We start from the raw sequence: 22,237 nt of genomic DNA, 5'->3' as shown, positions 1-22,237 counted from the left end.
ACACACACACACACACACACACACACACACACACACACACACACACATACGCTATCGCTCTCGACCATCACCAGACCTCACAGAACCAGCCTTCTGGAGCCTCAGTTCTACCCAAGCCATAACCGCTAACTTCCTCCAGGATAATCCTCCGGGGAGGACAGGACTTTGAAATCCAATTAAGAAATTACATTCGTCCCTCATTTTGGGCCGCAATTTTAATTTCCCATTGGGCTTGTGGATTCTAGATGCTGGAAACTGTGATGAGAGGGGGGGGGGGGTCAAAGGGAAAAGGCAGGATTCTGAACATTATGGTGAACCACTTCTGGACTGGGGAATAAAACAGAGGAGTTGATTCAAAATCCATGCAGGCACTAAATGTCATTCAGGCTAAATTCTGCTTGTACTGTGCAGAGGTGGGCAGACCTGGTTTTGTAGAGATAGGTTATTACATCATTTCCCAGGCCTCGTCAGATATGTTTGTGATCAGACATGTTGGTTTCGTTTTAGATAAAGAACATACATGGACTTGGCAGACTACAAACCAAAAATGAATTTGGCATCCATGCTCTAGTAATTTATTAAGAGCTGACATAATTAGTCTATTAATCAATCGGTTGATCAAAGGGAAAATAATTGTCAACCATTGTGATATTTAAAGAGAAATGCTAAACACTCCTTATTTCTCATCATTTGCTGCTTTTCTCCGTTTAACAGTATTGTAAGTTAAATATCTTCGAGGTTCTGGACTACGGGTCATCCAAAACAAGCAGTTTGATGACGTATCCTTTGCATGCGCAAAATTGTGACTGGCATTTTTTACTTGATTTAACATTTAATAAACCAATCAATTATTTATTCGGAAAAATAACTGGCAGGGTACTTGATCAAAATTGATTGCAGCACTAGAATTGATATCCACCATCACCGAAGGCAAAACCTAAACTGATGCAACACCGCCACCATGTGGTCTTTTTGTGCATCACACCTCTGTCATTCTCTCAGCCATTAGCCGGTGTTTGACTTTTGCTACATGTGTCTCATTCACTGGACCTAGAAGTTCAGTCCTCGTTTTACTTACCTGGCATTTCTGTTCACAGAAAAAAAAAAGACTCGTGTCTAGTTCACATGAACGAACACACACACAAAAAAAACACACACACACACACACACACACACACACACACACACAGCTTTAAGCTCCATGATAGCATGCTAATATAGCCTCCAAACATGCCACACAGTCTCTCCTGGTGCAAACACAACAGCTGTGACATTCACCGTTCACTTAGCAGACAGTCCGGTAAACCGTCTGCTAAAACAGCGTCATCCAGTCCGTAATGCGCCTGTAAAATAGCGACTTTATATCTAGCTAACTAGCTTAACAGCTAGCTTATTTACACACCTCTTTCGATGTAGCAGTGATGTCAATACCGAGTAAACCATACAGATCCAGCTTCAGGATATCCTTGGCCTTTCCAGACATGTCTGCGAACAACGAGCAACGACACCAATACAGAACAATAAGAAATGTCAACGTTTGGCGAATGCAGCTGTTTGTTGTTATTCCCGGGTCCAGGCAGCATGCGTTTTACGTCTTCGACCTTTCAACTAGGAAGTGCACTGCAGTCTGGGAAATGTAGTTTTTGCTCCGTTGTTCTGTTCTGCTGTTGGCTAAATGCAGAAACAACCTGGACATTTGAACCACATCGTGTACATCGAGAAGTAGGTTTTATCAGTCCTAATATTTTTAACTCGTTTTAACATTGCTGTTGTGTCTCGTGGGCTGAATCCGCCATGTCTACTTTCACTGCACAGTTACATCATACTTCAAATGTATTCCAGCACGTCATCATAAAGAGATCGATTTGTGGAGCCGTATTGTGATCTCAACTATTTATCTTTATTTTTAATGTCAATACACTTTTTACACCATAACGATGCTTTGGTTTTTGAGGCTGTTACAAATATTCACAATTGGGAGTAAAAATGACAGTAAAGAATGTATTGGTCTTCATTATTTTACCGATGCTCAATTCTGTAAAGAGTTGTGACATTTGATATTCGAATAATCAAGTTATGTGCTAAACTTCTCTTGTCGTAATGAGTACAGAGTGCTCTCTGGTGGACAAATTGTGTAACAGCGACACTCCTCACACTCATTCTAGTATTACATCTAGTTATTGCACATTTGCCAACATAAACACCAATTCTTACACATAGTTTGATATCAGCTTATAGCCTGGCGATGGATCAGTTTGGTTCTACATGAATTATTACAACAGTTTACACCTTTGTTTTAATTTTGGGCAGCTGGGCTCCACCTTTATTTACATTTGAATCAGTCTGCTTTTACTTTACCTGCATGACAGCACCTTGTATCAATTGTTAAATGTAAACAGAGACCTCTGCTGTTTAGACCATTTCATTTATTCATTTTTAGTTGTAGCTATATGAGCTATGATTGTGGCTTTTCTGGGACAGCCTCAGGTTGTCGGCTAATGTGGTGTCCAAACTGGGATCCATGTGCTCTTGACTCTTGATGGGTGTTTGATAGCCACCAGCGGATCACCAGTAAGAGGAGGAATGCTAAGTTAAATACTAATAATACTTTGATTTGAAAAAGAAAAAATGAGCCGTGTTACAGCCTCCTATTAATCATTTTTAATGACACTGTTATGGGAAACCTTGGACAAACACAGTAGAACTAAATCCTGTAATCACTGACACACCTTTATAGAGGTCCTCATGGTAAAAGGTTTGACTGCAGGACTAGTGGGTTAAGAGTTAGTTTGTGCCTTGAATCATGGCTAAAAATCAAAATCACTCTAATGTGTAGGCCTGTATACACAACAATAAATGAAAATTATGTTGACTTTAGGGAGCTTGTTTCCCATTGGGTTTCATGATCCTGTTCTTTGATGAGTAGGCCTATAAGATTAGCTCAATAGCTTTTGTTGTTCCATTCAAACAAGGTGTGGTCATTATTTCCCTGTGGCAGGCTGATCCTGCTGATCAGCAATCCTGCATATTCTTTGATGTTGTAATTGAAGTTCCCGCTGCTGATTTCTCAGTGCTCTCCCCGCTAGAAGCCACATTTTCTTCTGGATAAACAAAAACATTTTATGGTGCCGGCACTTTTGGCTCAGGGGACCTAAGGCAGCGTAACAATACGTTTACCATATAGATACTCTTCTCTGAGGCAGTGAAACTCTTGCAAGCTCAATTGCCTCGAGTCACAGGGGAATGATCATGAATTCTCAACAAAATATCCAGATCCAAAGTCACTATTGTCCCTCTGACAGTGAAGGTTGTTCAATTCAGATACGGAATGAAAAATTCTATTGATGATGTCTTTTCAGAATTATATGCATAAAAACAGTGACAAGAGACACTCAAAGCACCAAATAATAATTAAAAAAAAACAATAACAACACTATTTCTGTTCATCCCAACTTTACTGTCCTTAAGGAGACATGCAAACACATTCAAGGCAGTTATTGCTTTTACGAACTTCTTGTTATTCCAGTGTTTTTAGTCACAGGAACATTTTGTTCATTAAAGCACATTTTCACTCCCAAGTCCAAGATGATTAAGAAATTGCTGAATTGTTATCTCCATGCACTGAATATGCTACAAGCTATAGCTCATGTCCTCTCATATCCCATTTCTATCAAGTAGTGGATCAAAACTTTGTGGGAGATTTTGACATTTCTAAACCCCTGGATCTCGACTCAAACACCCTGAGGGTCGGACATTGTCTCTGCAATAAACAGTATTCATTCAGAATGATGCTGCTTTGTTACTGCGACAGGCATCTTGTACTGTCAACATTTGTTGACTGGCTTGGATTAACTCAGGTTCATTTTCTTCTCGCAGCGACTGTCCGCCTGAAGTCAAATCCAGTTGATGGGATGGGGAGCATGGGAGGAGGCCCACAAACCACTGGCTGCATTCCGCATCGCAATCAGCTTCAAGCCAGAAAACGGCAGGCACACCAAGGCCGGAAATTAGGCAATTGTGCCTCCAAAATAAAACACTGTCCATGGAAACCTATTTGAGTGTGAATATGCAACAAGAAAAAAAACTACTTTGATTTAGGTAATTCCTCCAGCCGTTATTTTCAGTTGAATGCTCTAACCGTTAGTAACGTTAACCCATCACTTACATAGCAGTTGCAGAACTGACATTGTGTCAGTTTTGTAAGTTGTGACCAAGTTAACTGACATATTAGCTTGATATCCAAATAGCTTGGTTGGAGCTCTTTCTGCAGGTAACGTTACTCCATTTATAATAACTTGTTGTTTGTTTGTATTTAATTTAAGATTGTCTGTGATTAGTTTACTGCTTAAGTAGCTAACCATACTAACGTTAACATTTTTTTGTAACCACAGTCTCTTGGAATAATTATTATTATAGCTACATTTAAAGGGCCAAATCCAATCTTGAGCCTAGAACTGCGTAAAGCGTTTAATATATCCGTAACGCAGCCACTCTAACGTTACGCACATGTTTTACTCTGATGGTTTCGACCGGATGTCAAAGCGGAGTAATGTAGCTAGTAAGTGTAGTTGCTGTGATGATCGCCTCCCACAAGTAAATGAAAGCTCAGGGACTGTAACGTTTTCAAAACGGTGCCATCCGCACTCCACACAGGGTTTCACTTTGATCCACAGTGCATTTCCAGGGCTCCATGCTTGTTTTTTTGTCCGATTAAAATGACTGCAAAGCGCTCCCTGATTTGAAAGCACATCAGAGGTTCTTCAAGTGTCTTCATATTGATGGAATAAAAGCAGGTAAGGTGTCATAGTCAGATTATAGGTGATCTATAACGATGCAACAAGGCATTGCGATGTGACATGTAACAGTTAGTGGTGACAGTAATCATAACGGTTAGGGTTTGTTTTCTGGTGTCAGTTACTAGTCCCGTTGTGCCCCTTCTGTGGGGAATAAATCGCAGCGCAAAGTAATGATGTTGCACCGTTAATGTTGCTACTAAGGTCCGTTTTTTTTATCATAAAGGACCAATAATGCAGATTGGCAAACTGGCAATTGCATTCTGGTATGACAATATGTTTGATCCATGCTGGAGGTGGCAATCGTCTGTCTCCTCTTAACCTCCTTTCATCGGACAGAAGGAGGAAGACGGCGGTGAAGAAAAAACTGTTGTCAAAATCCACTTGAACTGAGAATTCCAGTTTTTGAGTGTTGGACCATAATGGACTGTCTCTGTCAATGCATTTGTCAATGTGCAGATGTTTAAATCAATCTGGCAATTGCTGAAGGAATTCTGCAGAGAGTCTGGGCATACAGGAAACTAAACAACTAAAACGTTTCAACTCCACAATGTGCTTGTGGACTTTGCAGGCATTTCGGTCACTCCCTTAAATAGCAGAGAGTGGAAGAGAGGTTAAGATATCAGTTGAATGACTACCAAATGTTCTATGTTGTAAAAATCACTCTGGGAATACTGTAATAGAAATTACAGCATTGATGAAGCTTGAATAATTATCTAAGATTATGTAATCTCCAAGCAACATATGTGTTAGCTGTACCATGAAATCCATCATGTCAAAAGGTAAAATATAACATATAATATGTATCCCCATCGTTTATTTCCCATCTGGTATCTCAGTGGAAGAAAACAAAATACAGCGAGAGATACACATTTCAACTGGCCCATGATGTTTATTCCCCCAGAAGCTATTATTGTTATTACTCATGTATAATTACTGACTTCCACAGAACACTTGCAGAAAAAAAATAAATCATGCAAGCAAGCTTTGCATATGTCTAATAGGAGAAAAAAAAAATCAGTGGAGATGTCCTGAAGTGTTGACTAGCAGTGGGCTGCTGTGTGTGGGCGGCGTAACCAGAGGACAGATGAGTAGGTTTGTTCAGTGAGCAGTGAATCAGCCTGCTATTAGTGGTGCATGTGGGAGACCTGGCAGACAAGGTCGGTGAATCAAATTTCCTTGGTGTTTGTCCAGAAAAATGTTTTTTCCCATCACAGTTTATCTGTGACACTGCTTGCCAATTCGCCCAGATGCTTGCACATAAAATTTAATTGAGTCAAGTTTCGAAAGAAAAACTGTCACACCCGCGTGTTTATCTTGAGCCAAGATTCCTGTCCTGGGAAAGTCCTTTCCTTCCTTATGAAAAGTTCAGCCGTGCTGCCCGAGTCCTGTTTATACACACACACCATTTCCTTTTGAACTGTCTTCGTCTTTGCAGGACGTGAGTCCATTTCACAAGTGTTCATCTCGTCGTCAGCTTTTGTTCCTCGCACTGAACATGAACGCCAAATGTACTCGAGAATCAGAAAGTGTTCTGGCTATAACTTCTATTAGCCTGAAAGGGGGCAGGGAGCCATCCATCCATTTTGTGTCCACTGAACACAGCCCTTTGAAGAGTATTGAGAAGGCCTGTTGTTGTAAAACGCCATTGTCTGTCTGGCTTGCTGCCACGGTAACACTCTCACACTGGCAGCAGGACTAAAACGCTGCAGTCAGAGCTGACAAGTGCCAGAATATGTGAGAAAAGAGAAAGAGACTCATTTTACCTTGATTATGCCGAGTGAATAGAAATCCAATTTGTCTGATTTCTCACAAGTCGTTACTTCTGCGAATTACTTTTTGAAAAGAGAGAAATCCCAAATTTATCTTTTAGCTGTGTTAAGTTTACTGATCTCCTAAAACACGTAGAATCAAAATGAAGCGTCACAAAAAGCAGGATTCCAGAGTAGGGCCTCATATTGTCTAGATGGTAAAATAGAAGACTTGTAAAAGCTATAATTCCTTCCAGATTGTCTCTATGAATAACCTTTTTACAGAGCATTGTGTTTGTACATGCTCAACACTCAATGCCTCATCTGTGTATCTTATGTTTGCCAAGTGTGAAATCAACAGCAGGAGACAGAAGGACCACTCACACTTGTTTTATTCTGAACCACCTAATATAACAACTCCAGCAACACTGAGAGAAAGTATGTTCAAACTTTTGGAGAAAGTTTTTTCCCATTTTTCGCCCGAGCTGTTACACTTGTAAATTTGATCAGATTGTGGGAACGTGTCTGTACTTGTAACTTGCACTGCAGTGGATAATTTATACAAGCTCGTGGGTGAGGCAGGCTCGTAAAAGAGAGGACTGTGCTCTGAGGTTATACCAGAAAAAGGGCACTTGTGGTGATCAATGAGTGCATTCATGTCAATGTCACATTATGTTGGTGATGTTTGTAAAAATGTTACTCCTGGACAGTTGTCTCTATGTTTTAGCTTGTCACAAGTGTGCCTGGGAGTTTTGACAAACTGACAACCAGTCGCTTCCCTTTTTTTTAAACAGGATTAGATAAGAATGTTTGGCAGAGCTGCTGGTGACTGGATTCCTGACGTATCTTTTAATCACCCACAAAAGTGTGGAGTTATCATTTCCTATTCTGCTTTCCTTTCTGAGAAGGCCTTATTTTGGCCTGCTTCCGCCTGTCTGGATAGCAATAACAACACTGTTGGACAAAATCCTCCGATATCGTTGCAAACAGGCGGCATCCGCAGTCCAAAAACAAGCTGAATTTTTTTCTGAAAAATTATAGCTGAAAATTGTCTCTTGTCATCTGCACACATTGAAAAAAAAAAAAAACTGTGATCGTTTTCCCTTCTGTCCTCCACAGTCAACATGTCAGGGAAGTCAGATGGGAAAAACAAGTGGGCGGCTGTCAGGGGTCACCTCGGCTCCTCGCAGGACTCAGATACCCAGCTGGAGGCCAACCTGGAGAGTGCTGACCCAGAGCTGTGCATCAGACTGCTGCAAATTCCCACTGTGGTCAACTACTCGGGGCTGAAGCGTCGCCTGGAGGCCAGCGACCAGACATGGATGGTCCAGTTCCTGGAGCTGAGTGGGCTGGATCTCCTCCTGGAGGCCCTGGACCGGCTTTCGGGGCGGGGATGCTCTCGCATTGCCGATGCCCTTCTGCAGCTCACCTGTGTCAACTGCGTCAGGGCAGTCATGAACTCCTCTGCAGGGATCCACTTCATTATAGAGAACGAGGGATACATTCGGAAGCTCTCCCAAGGTTGACCATACCCTTTATTTTGGGAAAAAATGCACTCATCTTTCCATTTAGTGTTCATTTGATTATGTCTCAAAGTAGCCTACACATGGAAAATGGTGGCTTAGGTGCTTCAGGAAATATATACTGGGTAATTTGGTTAAGATGTTTAAAACAACCTGTTTATTCCAAAGAAAGCCATGTTTAAGGACCTGAATGTTTTTTTTGTATATATTATGTAAAAGTTGTAATTAAATAGGTCATAACTCTACGTGACTCACTGTGCTGAGCTGAATTTTCCGGCCTTGTACTCAGCATTATGTACGGAAATGATTCAGTAAGGGTTGCTTCAGGACATTCCTAAAAATGTGGTATCACAGTGAGTTCTCAATATTGGATTTCCCCACCTTCAGACACACACACACACACACACGCACACACGCACACAAACACATGTTTATCTGCAGTACAACACATCATCAGAGGGCAAAGTTCAAGAGGCATTGTTAAATACAGCATTTTGCTTGAGTCCGCACACAAGGGGGGATGAGCAGAGATAGAGGGGGTTTTTGCTTTAAGAGAAACTGATGGAAACTATGAGAGCCCGACCTGTACTGATGTGTGTGATCACGATGCTCCGCAGCTTTGGACACTTCCAACACCATGGTGAAGAAGCAGGTGTTTGAGCTACTCGCTGCCCTCAGCGTGTTCTCTGCAGACGGACATCGGCTGGCACTGGATGCCCTGGACCACTACAAGGTAAGAAGATGTAGAAGTCATACTTTTAACTTTCTTTATTTTTTTCGAAAAAGTGAAGCTGTTGTGGGATTGATACTGCGCTCTAAACGATGACGTTAATTAATGAAGTACCTTAATGATGCCCTCTAGTGGTGTGTTGCATGCACAAGCATTATAATCCCGTGGATTCACACTGTTCCTCAATGATGTTGATGACTCACACTGACTTTTGATTTCCCCTTCAGGGAGTGAAGACGCAGCAGTATCGCTTCAGTGTGATCATGTATGAGCTGCAGGCCACAGATAACGTCCCTTACATGGTGACACTCCTCAGTGTCGTCAACGCCCTCATCTTCGGGAGAGATGACCTCAGGCAGAGAGATAAGATGAGAAAGCAGTTTATCGGTAGGTTCTCCATTCAGCTGCTACTTAACAATTAATTGGGAGTCCAGAGTCCCATCATGAGTAAGGTCACGCGGTGGTGAACTGCAACAGTGTCTCCTCTCTGGGCTGAATGTGAATGCAGAGGGGAAAGCGGGCCATCAGCAGGAGCTCTGTTACAAATATGTCTGTCACCGGCGCTGTCTAAGAATAGGTTCAATGGCCTCATTCTCACTCACAAAACGCCTGAGAACCAAGCAAACCTCAAGTGTATAAAGCATTGTGTATTCATGCATTTTACACCAATAACAGGGACTATCAACGATTTCAGTTTAGAGAACATGTCATCACTCTTATACTGATTAAATCTCACTGACCTAATGTGATTTTTAATGATATATTATGAGTGAAACACCCTATCCTTCCATCCCTCCATCTGTTTTTCTGTAGTGGATTATTCTTTTTTATGTGGAGTCTGTCCCAGCATATACTGGACAAAAACAGAGTTAACCTTGGACTGAAACCAGGAGATTTTAAGAGGTGTAAGCACTGAGCTACATCTGCCTGAAGATCACCACGGTCAAGATAGTTTGACAAATGTGTCATAGATGCAGCAGCTATATCAAAAACATTAAAATGCCACCCACCACCTTTAACCAATCAGCCATTTGTATGGCCACTCCTCTTGTGTGATTGCTCACCTGTGACTTCCTGCCAATTTCCCCAAAACTAACACATGCCACTGTGAATAGGTCAGTGACACATTCTGGAGATAAACCTTCTTAAAATTCTGATGACTGAGTGTTGTGATGCTCATGGATGGATTGTGTCGTTGTCTTGCAGGGCTCCAGTTACTTGATATTCTACCAAAGTTAAGGTGAGCCTTCTTTCTGTTGTTCTCATTTGATTTTGTCAGTCTCCAAGTCTCCAAAGCAGATTTTTTGCGACAAAATAAGTTCAAATTTAGAGGTAATTTTAAAGTCCATAATCATTGAGTGTAAAATTGTGCTTTTGGGATGCGATGTTGCAGTTGTGTGCTTAAATAGGCAGTCATTTGAGGCCCTTGTCATTGCTTATTCAAAGTTGTCCTTTTTAAATGTGATGAAGTGTCCCTAACCAGTCATCTGTATGAGTGTTGTGTGCAGGGAGCAGGAGGATGAAGACTTGATTATTCAGTGTGAAGCTTTTGAAGAGGCAATGGCTGAAGATGAGGAGGAGCTGCTGCGGGTCTATGGGGGCATTGACATGAGTGATCACCTGGAGGTTTTCAATACACTCTTTAACAAGGTGTGAGAGCTGACTGTTTGGCTTCATCATCAACCTGTAAGAACTAAGATAGTCCAATGAATGGGAGACGGAATGTTTTGTTATGGTAAAGAAAAGTCCTCTTGTCGTCTCTCTGATTAGAACAGTTTTAAGTTGTTGTGGTGCTGGCTTATTAGACTTGGGTATGCAAATGTGACAAACCCACTTAGTTTGTGCATATTTGTGTGCAGGTGAGCAGCTCTCCAGCCTCTCTCCAGCTGCTGTCCATCCTGCAGACGTTGTTGGTGCTGGAGCCGGGCCGCTCTGATATCTGGCTGGCTCTGGAGGCCATCACTAACAGAGCCACACTGCTGGCCCAGGACTGTGAGTCAGCACTGAGGCAGCAATACATTCACTTTAGGTCAAGTCTCCGGAGAAGCTAATGGGTAGCTAAAAGCCTCCTCTGTGATTCATGTGTGAAGGGGCGTGATTATCCAGGAAAAACTATCGTCGCAATGAAGTGGAGGCAGCTGTTGACAGGATGGCTGAAGCTTTTGTTTTAGTGAGAGGAGTGTCAAATGGGGTTGATGTTTGTTTGGATTTGTGCTTCAGCTCAGATGGAGTCCTGTGAGAATATCATGCAGCGGCTGATATCCTCCAAAGGCAAGAGCTGTGAAGGTCATCATGAAGTGGACAGGCAGCTTGTGAGAGTGGATAGGGCCATGCAGACCGATCTGCATCATCAGGATGAAGAGAAGTCGGACCAAAGCACCACATCCTCTCAGAAGCCACTGTGTGCCTCCCCTCCACCTCCTCCTCCTCTACCCCCTGGTATGATGGGGCTCCTGCTCCAACCTTCTAATCAGTGCCCACCTCCACCTCCGCCTCCACCACCTCCGCTACCTGGAGGGTTTGGTGCACCACCACCACCTCCCCCCTTGCCCGGAATACCACCACCACCACCACCACTATTCGGCGGTCCAGGCATGCCACCCCCACCACCTCCGCCGCCCCTAGCGGGGATGGGTGGTGGACCACCGCCACCACCTCCCTTACCTGGCATGCCAGCTCCACCTCCTCCTCCCCCAGGCATGATAGGGGCTCAGAGTAGCCAGGCTCTCGGGTACGCTGCACCCACAAAGGCAAGCCGATGCCCCACCCTGAGGATGAAAAAGCTCAACTGGCAGAAACTCCGCACTGTTACTGGTGAGTGGATTAATCATTCTTTAACTGCAACTTCACAACTGCAATCTGTCATTTATGTATAACGGCAGTAAACCCTGGCTGAGTCTAATTTGAAGAGAATCAACATGCTAAATCACTTTTGTGCCTCTATCCATCAAGATATCATTCACCTCTTCAGGCCATTTCTGAAATAGAACATTATTATGGGAAATGTGAGTGAAGACATTGGCAGAAGGCCTCTGTGTAGAGATAGTTGATGGGGATGGAACATTAATATGACCAGAACCATTCTTCCAAATTTGGGTGGGTGTTGCGGAAGATTAACCAGAGTTTTGAAAAACCTGTAAAAATGAATTTCAGCCATGGCAGGATGTTGACACAAAATGGAGCCACATGAGTTCCTGACGGGTTCCTCTCTTCCTGCGCTCACACAGATGGTCACTCCATGTGGTCCTCGGTTCAGACAGAGCCTCCTCCTCGGGAGCTGGACTACAGCAGCATCGAGCAGCTGTTCAGTTTCCCGGTGACCGAGGACAAAGACAAGGGGGCAGCTGCTCCTGTCAAGAAGGAGCCTAAAGAGGTGTGCTTGGTCAACACTCGATGCTGCTCCTCAGCGCTGTAGTACTCGGAACAAACGCATCTGATTATCAAAGCTGAGTCATCAGTATGCCTCTCTTAACGGCTCTTTTTATTCTATAGATAACATTCATTGATCCAAAGAAAAACTTGAATTTGAACATATTCTTAAAGCAGTTCAAATGGTAAGAGGTCGCACATTATTTGATTTTTCTTTTCATATACGTTTTGTCCATTCATTTCATTTTTCTCTTTCCAGCAAAAATGAGGACTTTGTAGCCATGATTCAGACTGGGGACCGTACTAGGTTGGACGTAGAGGTGCTAAAGCAGCTCATTAAGCTCCTACCAGAGAAGCACGAGGTTTGTACTCTAACTATTCTCCATCCTTACCTAGGGAGTTTTCTTTGCCCATGTACCTACCATTAAGGGCACACTTTGAAATGGCGAATGTCTGAGTCACTGTCTGGTGCTTTCACGTAGATTGAAAATTTGAAGTCCTTCCAAGGAGAGAAAGAAAAGTTGGCAAATGTTGACCGCTTCTACACCTCCCTTCTCACTGTGCAATGGTAATATTTTTATTTAATTATGTATTTATTTTTACTCCAATTCTGTTTTTCACTGTTTATGTGCTTGCTGCGTATTTTATACGCTCATACTGGCCTTCTTATTTACTTTGCTTTCTGGCTTGTTTCTCCAGTTATCAGTTGAGGATTGACTGCATGTTGCTGTGCGAGGAGACTTCATCAGTGTTGGATATGCTCAAACCTAAAGTCAAGCTGGTGGAGGAGGCCTGCCAGTGTAAGGAAACCCTAGGCTTTCAGCTATATTCGTATGCACGCAGTTGTCATTCTTTCTATATATCTCTATCTCTCTATCAAACAAATTAACGTCATGTAACAAATCTCTCAGCTCTCAGGACGAGCACGCTCATGCCCATTTTCTGCAGGCTCATCCTTAACGTTGGGAATTTTCTCAACTATGTAAGAACCTGTTCTATCATGTATATTTTACTTTAAGCTGACATTTAGACAGAGCTTGCATTTTGAATCACCGGTCTACTTCTAGGGAAGTCACACAGGGAACGCCGAGGGGTTCAAGATCAGCTCTCTTCTCAAGCTCACAGAGACTAAAGCCAACAAGAGCCGCATCACGCTGCTTCATCACATCCTGGAGGTACACAAAGTGGCTCACAGCAGCCATAACTTTTTTTTTTTTTTTTCCCCTCTCTCTGTTATGAACCTGTTTAATTACTTAACTACCCACTGCGTGACTTGTTTTGCAAAGGAAGCAGACGTGAGCCACCCAGAGCTGTTGGCGCTGCCAGATGATATAGAGATCTGTGAAAAAGCAGCAGGGTATAGAAACCTTTCACATCTACTTTTGCTCATGTGTTTCATTTTTTATTTATTTTTTTTTTTTTCATTGTTACAAATCCACAGAGAAGCAATCTTATAAGAAATTGTTTTACACTTTGTCCTCAGAGTTAATGTGGACTCTCTTCAGTCAGAAACCAGTGCCTTACTAAAACGACTGAATGAGGCGGCCAAGAAGGTCTCCGGCTCTGTCGAAGACGTGAAGGAGCAATATGAAAAAGTTATTGAGGTAACGCGATAGTCTCTGCTTTGCCTACAAATGGAGCCAATGTGTGATAACTCAATAATCCAAATCCCTCCTTTTACTCTGCTGCAGGAAAGTCTGGTGGCATGTCAGGCTTTAGGTGAAAGGCTGACTGCAGTAGAGGAGAAGAAGAGTGAGCTGGCAGTTTACTTGTGTGAAGATGTCAATCAGCTGTCGCTTGAGGAACTCTTCGGAACCATCAGGACTTTCCGAGGATTTTTCCTCAAGGCACTCAAGGTCGGGGAGGATACTTTGTTTACGTTTGTGCATTCATAGTATTTTATACACTATCACAGGGAAAGTCGTATCATAACTGTCTTTATGTTGTGCAGTTTTAAACTTACAACTTCAGAACAACATGCATGCTGTGCCATTTGTGAATGTGTGTGTGTGCATGTATATAGTGTGTATTTTCAAGTGTGTATTTTCAAAAGGAAGATGTTGCTATATCTCTTCCGAAATGATACAAAAACAAATCGGCACGTACATTTTGTACTTGCCTGTGACATCTTTACTTTTATGATAATAGGAAAACATAACTAGAAGAGAGCTGGCAGCCAAGGCTGAGAAGAGGAAGAGGCAGCTGGCAGAGGAAGAGTCCAAGAGACAGAAGGGAGAGAATGGAAAGATAAGTAAGTTGTGAAAAGCCCTCCTTTTGTTTACTGTGCCCTAGAAATTCCTAACTAAGATGTCATTTGAATGGCGTGTGTTTTAACCCCTCTTTTTACCTCTCCGTTACCAGTCAAGAAAGGCTTTGTTCCACAGGACGACGACTGCATCATCGACCACCTCTTGGCGGATATCCGGAAAGGTTTCAGCCTCAGAAAGACCAGGCCAAGGTGCGATTCGGAAAGCCTCCCTTCTAGTGCAAAGCGTAGGGATACCTGCCCATCTGGTAAGGACAAGAAACTGTGGCCTCCAGCCGCAGTTCCTAGCTCCGCTCCTGAGCCACTTAACTGCAACACAGCTTTGCTGCTTTATCTATTTTATTTGTGCATAAACACCACTGCCACCTTAAGCTAGCTGCATCGCTTAGTTGCTTTGACAAGCTATATTAGCATGTGTTTGCATAGAGAGCATTTTCTTTTAATGCAGCTTGGCTCGCTGTAAAATATCAATCCGTTTCAAAGATAATAATGGTCTTACCATCAACACTATACCTACTTCTCACCCTCAGGATCAAGTGTCAAGTCTGCAAACGAAAAAGCCGGAGAATTAGCCGCCGTTTCATCTCCCACCAAACCTCAGACAGAGGGTCACCAGCAGGCCAGCACAGGAGAAATGAACGGCTTCATCAGCCCATCAGAAGATACTCCGCCAGCACCGCAGAGAGCAGTGCAGGACGGAGCAGCTCTAACTCCCAAGTCACTCCCAGGAGAACCAGCCACGACGACGATGCAGGCACCTCTCGAAAAACCTGCTTCGCTGCAGGAGGGGCAACACCCAGAGAAGCCTCTAGTGCCAGGAGCGAGACAACCTGAGCCTCGGGTTGAAGCGGAACATCAGCCATGCCTCCCCACAAATGGCTTTTCAATGGATTCAACTGAGACGAGTGTCCTCAGCCCATCTTCCCTCTCAGATTTCGACCTAGAAGGTGTGTTCGATGGCACTTCCAGCATGGTATCTGAGAAGCTGATGCCTGAGGAGCCAGCGGACAGTAGCGTTCATGTTCAGATAAAGGAAAGTCTTTCACCTAATACGGACAATGTGACACGGAGCAGTGAAAGCACATTAATGGGAGATGGGAAAGGCCAAACTAGTGATAAAATAATCCGTTTAGCAGAGACTGTTGAACAAGAAAAGGGTCGAGACGAGTGGAAATGCGTTCTTGTTAAATCCTCCGTCACTACACTCAGTGAGGGCATCGAGGGGTGCGATGTCCCAGATGGACTGGAATCGGCAGATCTGCCATCAGTGTCTGAAGCAGTGCCTCCATCCCTTGAGCACGAACCAAAGACACAGAAGAGCATCTTCAAACGAAACAAAAAGAAGAGTACTCAAGGTAACCTAACCATTAACTTAAATAAAGATCATGTTTGGAATGCTAGTCGCTTGTGTCTTAAATGGAAATCCTTGGTAGTTTTGTTTTTTTACTGCAGTTTATATTTAATGTCTGCGCTATTGTAGTGTATATTCATAAGTGTTTTGCTTGACAACATGCATTTTAATTAAGAGTATGGATGTATTTTATTTAAGAGTATGGATGCAGTGTGTACATTGTGATTTGCTGATTTTAATATTGACTGAATTTGAATCTGTGGACAGTTTGTTTGAATGCTCTGTTCTCGTTCTGACTCTCTGAAACACAAGGTGACAGTGGGAACGGACACACTAAACATAAAAAAGACTGTGTGTTGCAGTGAGGTAGGTCGAATCAATGGGATGGCAAACTGTAAGCAGGAACATCATCCTAATGAACTCAATCACCGTCGACGCTTTGTCCCAAGTAGCACGTCATTTGTTGGTCTAACTGGTTGAATTCTGGATTTCATTTGTCTCTGTTGTCCAGCTTTTAACACTCGTGCTCTCTTTAAAACTTTTTCCAATTCTGTTATCCGGCCTAAATCTTAACACCACTGACCAAAACGCAAATGTGTCTTGCGGTAATTTGAATGTCCGTCAAACCTGGGAAAACTAACCCTACATGTACAGCAATTAATAATCAGTGGTTGCAGTTTGTGGAGTCACTGTGACGTCATCATGGACTGAGTTATTTCATGAAAGCCACCACTTTTGTGTCTTTCCTTCCATATTTCTTTGTCCATTACCCAAGCCTTCAACTGGGACTGTTCAAACCTACTAATGCAGTCTTGTGTGCTTCCTGTAAACTGTGCTTTAATCTGATTTTCATGAAAGATGCTGTATGTGATGTAAATGCATTAAAAATGTTTTCACCACAAAAAAAACTTTTACATTTTAAAGCCGATCTAGTCATGCTTGCAAGCCAAAAAAATCATGAGACTAGATTTCACAATGTGAAGTGCTATTGAGCAAATAGTTGTATCCCCATGTAAATATATAAACTTTAGAAGGTATTCAAATATTTTATTTGGATTTGGGTTTTTTTAACGAACTATTCATTTTAGTCTTTGTTTCCGTAGGTGACTCCAGAAAAAGGAAATCAAGAGGAAAAAGAAAATGTTAATTTTACAGGAGAGAACCAGAAGGACTGCCGTTTATTTTGTGAGACTAAATGAGCATTGACTCCTTCAAGAGGATGCAGAAGTCTTCCTTTTGAAATGATTTGTTTTTCAAGACCAAGAAGAGTCAACACATCCAAGGCTGTATGGATGTCAACATGTCACTTTATGTAAATTTGTTGTTTGTGTATATGATTAGTTTTGGATTCAGAACTATTCCAAAAAAAAAAAAAAAAGTTTAATATGCTTTGTTTTGTATAACTGTTGTAATATGCAGTGAATGTGTTTTTGCTATATGCTCTATTTAACTTTCAGCACCAACAGAATGGAAGATGCAGTGCTGTGGTGGAAGATATTTAATTAACTCAAAACAAAACTGCTGTTTATTTCTTTATATATTACCCAGGTGATCTGTAACAGGGAAATATAAGAAAAGCATTTAACGGATTGTAATGTTAAAAATATTTTAATAAAAGTGAATTTAGTGTTCAGCTGTTTGTTTTTAATCAACCAACTCACGCAGATGGCGCAAACGTACATTTGAAAAGCTCTATTATGCAGGCTACATACAATATGTTATGAAGGGCTTTGACGTGGTGAATCTAACGTCAATCATCCCAGTGAGTGCTGCGTAAAGGCTATTTTCTAGTTTCTCTAACAGCCCTGGAGACAAGTTGCCCGAACACAGCTACGCACTTGTGCGTCTGGCTCTGACATCATCGGCTATGAAGTTACAGATATGGCAATGCCACTCTGGGAGACGGCTTAGTCTTCTTGAGACCAGCAGGCTCAAGCCACCACAATCATGTCGCTCACCTGGTCTGCGAAAGACCACAAAAGCATGACTCAACCCGCCGCGACCGGACAGAAGCGATCGCGCAACGACATTGGGAACAAAGTGGCGGTGGTGCTCGGCGCGCAATGGGGAGACGAGGGCAAAGGGAAAGTCGTCGATTTGTTGGCGACGGACGCTGACGTTGTCTGCAGATGTCAGGTAGATGTTTTTGGATTCGTGATTTCAGACGAGCATTTACAGGGCCGTGTCTTGCTAATATTGCTGAATGCCGTTTTTTTTCTCCGAGTTAATTATGAAATCTGGCACAAACTGTGCAGCCTGTTAAAACGCAACAGGTGCTCAGAGTGAAAACACTTTTGTTAGAGCTTTTTTGTCTATTACAGTGAACCGTGTTGAGAATGCACTGTGGTTTCATAACTGCACTTAAGGGTTTAAGTGATGGAATGGGAGAATTGTGGCCATCAAATCATTTTACAGACTCCAAATGTCTTTACTGATCATTTTAGGAACAGGCAAGTACAATTTGCTAGCCTGACTATTCTCTTAATTCTTGCATTCACCTCTAAACCTGACTCATTCAGCTGATCACAAAGATCAACCCTCTGGTCAGATATCACAGGTCACTCCAGCAACGGAGTCACACAGTGAAACCTTCCAACAGTTGCTGTGTTGTACTCTCTCCGCTGACATGTCTAGCACCCTGTGTTCTGGAGGCTTGAGAGCCCCACCCACCGGGCTAGAGAGAGGTCACATTCTCAGAGAGGCTTGATATGTGAGAAGGCCAGGACTTAGCCAGGCCAGACAGAGTGGTGGATCCACCAGCACCAGCCAAGTCTGTTAAAATAGGTGTTGGAGAAGCTCAGTGAATTATCACCGTCTCTCGAAAATATGAGACATGTGCATGTGGCTGGATGTTTTTTTGGGTGGTCTTGGGTGTTAACGTCATACCGTATTTGATCATAATATTGTCATTAAAACAAGACAGTGTAAACTATCACATCACAATATGTGCCCTGCTTGGATTTACAGGGGGGCAACAACGCAGGACACACGGTGGTAGTGGACGGCAAGGAGTATGACTTCCACCTTCTCCCCAGTGGAATCATCAACTCCAAGAGCATCTCCCTCATCGGTAATGGCTTAAATATTCAGCTGTGTTGAGACAGCATGGTTAAGAATATTAGTGCAGTTACATATTCCTCTTCCTCTGCTCTTGTAGGCAATGGAGTGGTCATACATCTACCTGGCCTGTTTGAAGAAGGCGATAAAAATGAAAAGAAAGGTATTTGAAGAGAAAGAATGCCCTTTACACATAATGCACAAGTGTAAATTAGGATTAGGATTAGTGTATACTCGCATAGATGTCCTTTCTATTCTTTGACCAGGTCTGAAAGGCTGGGAGAAGAGACTAATTGTCTCAGACAGAGCTCACCTTGGTATGTACATTGTATGATATTGCTTAGAGTGGTTTACTTTATTCAAATAAGTACAGCCTGAATAAATCATCAATCAATCGATCCATTTTTAAGGGTGTGAGGTTTTGTTTGCTGTCTCTCCGCAGTGTTTGATTTCCACCAGGTAGTCGATGGTTTACAGGAGACTGAGAGGCAAGCACAAGAAGGAAAGAAGTAAGGATAGCGGAGGACAGACCTGCCAGTATTTTACACTCTAGTCAGCACAAATCTACTTTGATTCCATACATTGTTTTACATCCCTCTCTTTGGCTTGTGTTTCAGCATTGGAACAACCAAGAAAGGCATTGGACCCGCATACTCCAGCAAAGCAGCTCGCACCGGCCTACGTGTATGTGACCTCCTGGGTGACTTTAAGGACTTCTCTATGAGGTAGGGATAACATAACATTGATATGCCAAACGCCAAGACTAATACTGCGATGAACAGTTGCGGCCTGATTCGCGATTTCCTTTTCTTTCAGATTCAAGAATCTTGTCCGCCAGTATCAGGCCATGTACCCAGCCTTAACAGTTGACGTTGAGGACCAATTGAAAAAACTCAAGGTAAACCGACTATTACGAAAGTGATGAATTAGGGTCAATCCCAACATTAACTAATCATGTTTTTGTTTTCCTTGTTTTGTGCAGGAATACTCTGAGAGATTGCGGCCGATGGTGAGAGACGGGGTCTATTACATGTATGAAGCTCTTCATGGATCTCCAAAGAAAATTTTGGTGGAAGGGGCCAATGCTGCTCTCCTTGACATTGACTTTGGTATTTTGATTTACAATATTTGTAGTTTTTATTAAATGCATATGTGTTTTTTTTTTGTTGATCTGGGAGGGAGTCATAACCCAATACATTTTTTCTCTAAAGGCACATACCCTTTTGTAACATCGTCAAACTGCACTGTGGGCGGGGCGTGCACTGGTCTTGGCATCCCTCCGCTGAATATCGGCGATGTTTTTGGAGTATCAAAGGCCTACACTACCAGAGTGGGAATCGGAGCCTTCCCCACAGAACAACTCAACGTAAGACCTTGATGTTAGCGAAGGAAATCTGAGATTACTGGCACCTTGTCACATGTGCTTGCTTTCACGGCCTTCGTATTTGTCTGAAGAAGAGACACATGACATGTAATGTAACTCACTGATATTGAGCTTGACATGTACAGTTTGAATGTGATCATGTGGCAGCAGGGCTGGTGGAGGGAGGGGGGGGGGGGGGGTGAAGTTCTCTGGCTGAGTGCAGCTGTCAAAATTTGTGAGACACGGGTTCAAACGCTCTTTACCTCTTATACAGGTCACATGTTCACAGGGATAAATTTAGCTCGAGAGTCCGGGTTCAGGATATATTTACTGTGGTAGCTGGGTTATGTTACCTGTCACGGGAGCTGAAAATACATACTTAAAAAAAAACTAAACTTAATCCCCCCCAGCCCATATGGTGTTTTATTGTACTCAGCTGTGTTTGTAACTAGTGTAGTGATTGCACATTTTTAGGTTTCTGTAGAATTATGAAATGCCTAACATCGTTTAAGTTCATGAATAATAAAGTAACAAATAGGGCTGTTGTGCCCCCTGTTTACCGTAGGCAATAGGAGAGCTGCTGCAGACGAGGGGTCATGAGGTGGGTGTAACCACAGGAAGGAAGCGGCGTTGCGGATGGTTGGATCTTGTCATCGTGAGATATGCTCATATGATTAATGGATTCACCAGGTGAGTGGCTGGAACAGTTTAAGCAAATCATCCGGTGTTTCGTGATCATTTCAATAGTGAAGGAAGCCTTCATTTTTTTCTGCACCGTCGTAAAATCCCATTATACTAATGACTAATGGCACACGTTAAACAGTTCTCCTATGACATGTTACCCGTCCAACAGCATTGCTTTGACAAAACTTGACATTCTGGATGTGGTGGATGAAATTAAAGTCGGAGTCGCCTACAAAGTCAATGGAAAAAGAATTCCACATTTCCCAGGTAATTTAACAGAAGAAACCATATGTAGAATAAATATCATCAACCCATTCTGCTTTCATTTAAAGATTGGTAATCATGTATTGCTTTCAATAATAGCCAACATGGACGTTTTGCACAAAGTGGAGGTTGAGTACGAGACCTTCCCCGGTTGGAAGACGGACACGTCTGCAGCCAGGAAGTGGAACGACCTCCCAGCCAAGGCACAAAACTACATCCACTTCATTGAGAACCACATTGGAGTTCCCAGTACGTTTGACACAAAATAACAAACTTACATATTTCAAGTTTTACTTTGCAGAGCACACAAACAAATAGAAAATACAGCAACTTCCCATGAAGGCCTCCACATCAAAATAGAGAAGAAATGCAGAAACTGCATGATATCCTCTAGATGGCACTGTTACACTTATCAAAAATAGCAATATGGTTTGTTATGACTTCGACAGTTTTTTCAACTTTTCTAATCTTTCTCTCTGTTTCTCTGTCTCTTTTAGTCAAGTGGGTTGGTGTTGGAAAGTCCAGGGAGTGCATGATCCAGATGTTCTAAAGGGAAACCTTTAGCTCCCCTTGACAGGAGCACAGATGATGTGGCATCTTTGCATCATCTGAACTGATTTTCTCCTCATTGGTTAATAAACAAAACATGTTACCTCTGAGCAGTGCTGGCTATGTTTGTTTAGTTACAATCAAATAGTCTTGTTATTTTACTATAAAATGTATCAGATTTTATTTGTAGTCATATGGGTCGTATCGCCAATTAAACCTGCACAAATGTTAATTAATTGATTCATGGCAAACGTGATCAGTTGATGCAATAGCCCAGTAAAACCATGCACAGCTGGGACAGTGTTGATCATTACTTTAAGATCATTACTTTCAGTATGAGGAAAAGAGTAGCACGCATTCTTTCAGACTTTTAATTACTGTCTGTCCTGGGTTGTAATCATGCTGTGCCCGTTTACTCCACCGATCTCCAGCTTTTCATTTCTGGAATTGAAAAAGATAAATTACAAAATTCGTGGCCGCCCATGAAGGCAGCACTTCGTGGATAGAGAGCAAAACATCACGTGACAGAAGAATCGT

At 42.5% G+C, this 22,237-nt stretch overlaps 4 protein-coding genes across 7 annotated transcripts in view; 3 read left to right on the top strand and 1 right to left on the bottom strand.

Annotated features, from left to right (window-relative positions):
- The window catches only part of dnajc17 (DnaJ (Hsp40) homolog, subfamily C, member 17), a 51,011-nt gene extending 49,418 nt beyond the window's left edge, over positions 1-1,593 (bottom strand). For all 3 annotated transcript variants that reach the window (XR_004212765.1, XM_031847031.1, XM_031847030.1), the window contains exon 1: positions 1,403-1,593. Coding sequence is in view for 2 of the 3 variants with exons in the window: in XM_031847031.1 (XP_031702891.1) it covers positions 1,403-1,483 (81 nt within the window). In the remaining variant the exon portion in view is untranslated. The remainder of the gene's footprint in view (positions 1-1,402) is intronic.
- Positions 1,594-4,570: 2,977 nt separating this feature from the next.
- On the top strand, positions 4,571-10,091 carry inf2 (inverted formin 2). The gene is made up of 5 exons (XM_031847584.1): positions 4,571-4,793; positions 7,664-8,065; positions 8,685-8,800; positions 9,025-9,184; positions 10,004-10,091. The coding sequence occupies exons 2-5, from the start codon at positions 7,669-7,671 to the stop codon at positions 10,039-10,041; spliced, it is 711 nt and encodes a 236-aa protein (XP_031703444.1). The 5' UTR covers positions 4,571-4,793; positions 7,664-7,668; the 3' UTR covers positions 10,042-10,091.
- A 176-nt stretch (positions 10,092-10,267) lies between these two features.
- Positions 10,268-17,414, top strand: LOC116383604 (inverted formin-2). Of its 2 annotated transcripts, XM_031847581.1 has the most exons (16): positions 10,268-10,447; positions 10,657-10,789; positions 11,018-11,611; positions 12,025-12,170; positions 12,290-12,351; positions 12,426-12,528; positions 12,649-12,734; positions 12,866-12,966; positions 13,078-13,148; positions 13,234-13,341; positions 13,453-13,523; positions 13,650-13,770; positions 13,858-14,022; positions 14,315-14,417; positions 14,528-14,680; positions 14,963-17,414. In XM_031847581.1, exons 1-16 carry the CDS (start codon positions 10,289-10,291, stop codon positions 15,910-15,912), a joined length of 3,126 nt encoding a protein of 1,041 aa, XP_031703441.1. In that variant the 5' UTR covers positions 10,268-10,288; the 3' UTR covers positions 15,913-17,414. The 2 variants fall into 2 exon arrangements, with proteins under 2 accessions (XP_031703441.1, XP_031703442.1); XM_031847582.1 differs by lacking the exon at positions 10,268-10,447 and having other exon boundaries at positions 10,710-10,789; positions 11,023-11,611.
- A 97-nt stretch (positions 17,415-17,511) lies between these two features.
- On the top strand, positions 17,512-21,810 carry adss1 (adenylosuccinate synthase 1). The gene is made up of 13 exons (XM_031847583.1): positions 17,512-17,919; positions 18,751-18,853; positions 18,941-19,003; positions 19,107-19,157; positions 19,283-19,349; positions 19,458-19,565; positions 19,657-19,738; positions 19,823-19,949; positions 20,052-20,206; positions 20,769-20,893; positions 21,057-21,154; positions 21,251-21,400; positions 21,649-21,810. The coding sequence occupies exons 1-13, from the start codon at positions 17,731-17,733 to the stop codon at positions 21,699-21,701; spliced, it is 1,371 nt and encodes a 456-aa protein (XP_031703443.1). The 5' UTR covers positions 17,512-17,730; the 3' UTR covers positions 21,702-21,810.
- Positions 21,811-22,237: the final 427 nt, after the last annotated feature.

Source organism: Anarrhichthys ocellatus, unplaced genomic scaffold (assembly GCF_004355925.1).
Source record: "Anarrhichthys ocellatus isolate YVR2014 unplaced genomic scaffold, GSC_Weel_1.0 scaffold7, whole genome shotgun sequence".
Lineage (NCBI taxonomy): Eukaryota > Metazoa > Chordata > Actinopteri > Perciformes > Anarhichadidae > Anarrhichthys > Anarrhichthys ocellatus.
The sequence above is the reverse complement of the archived record's forward strand: the minus strand, read 5'-3'. Positions and strand labels throughout refer to the sequence as shown.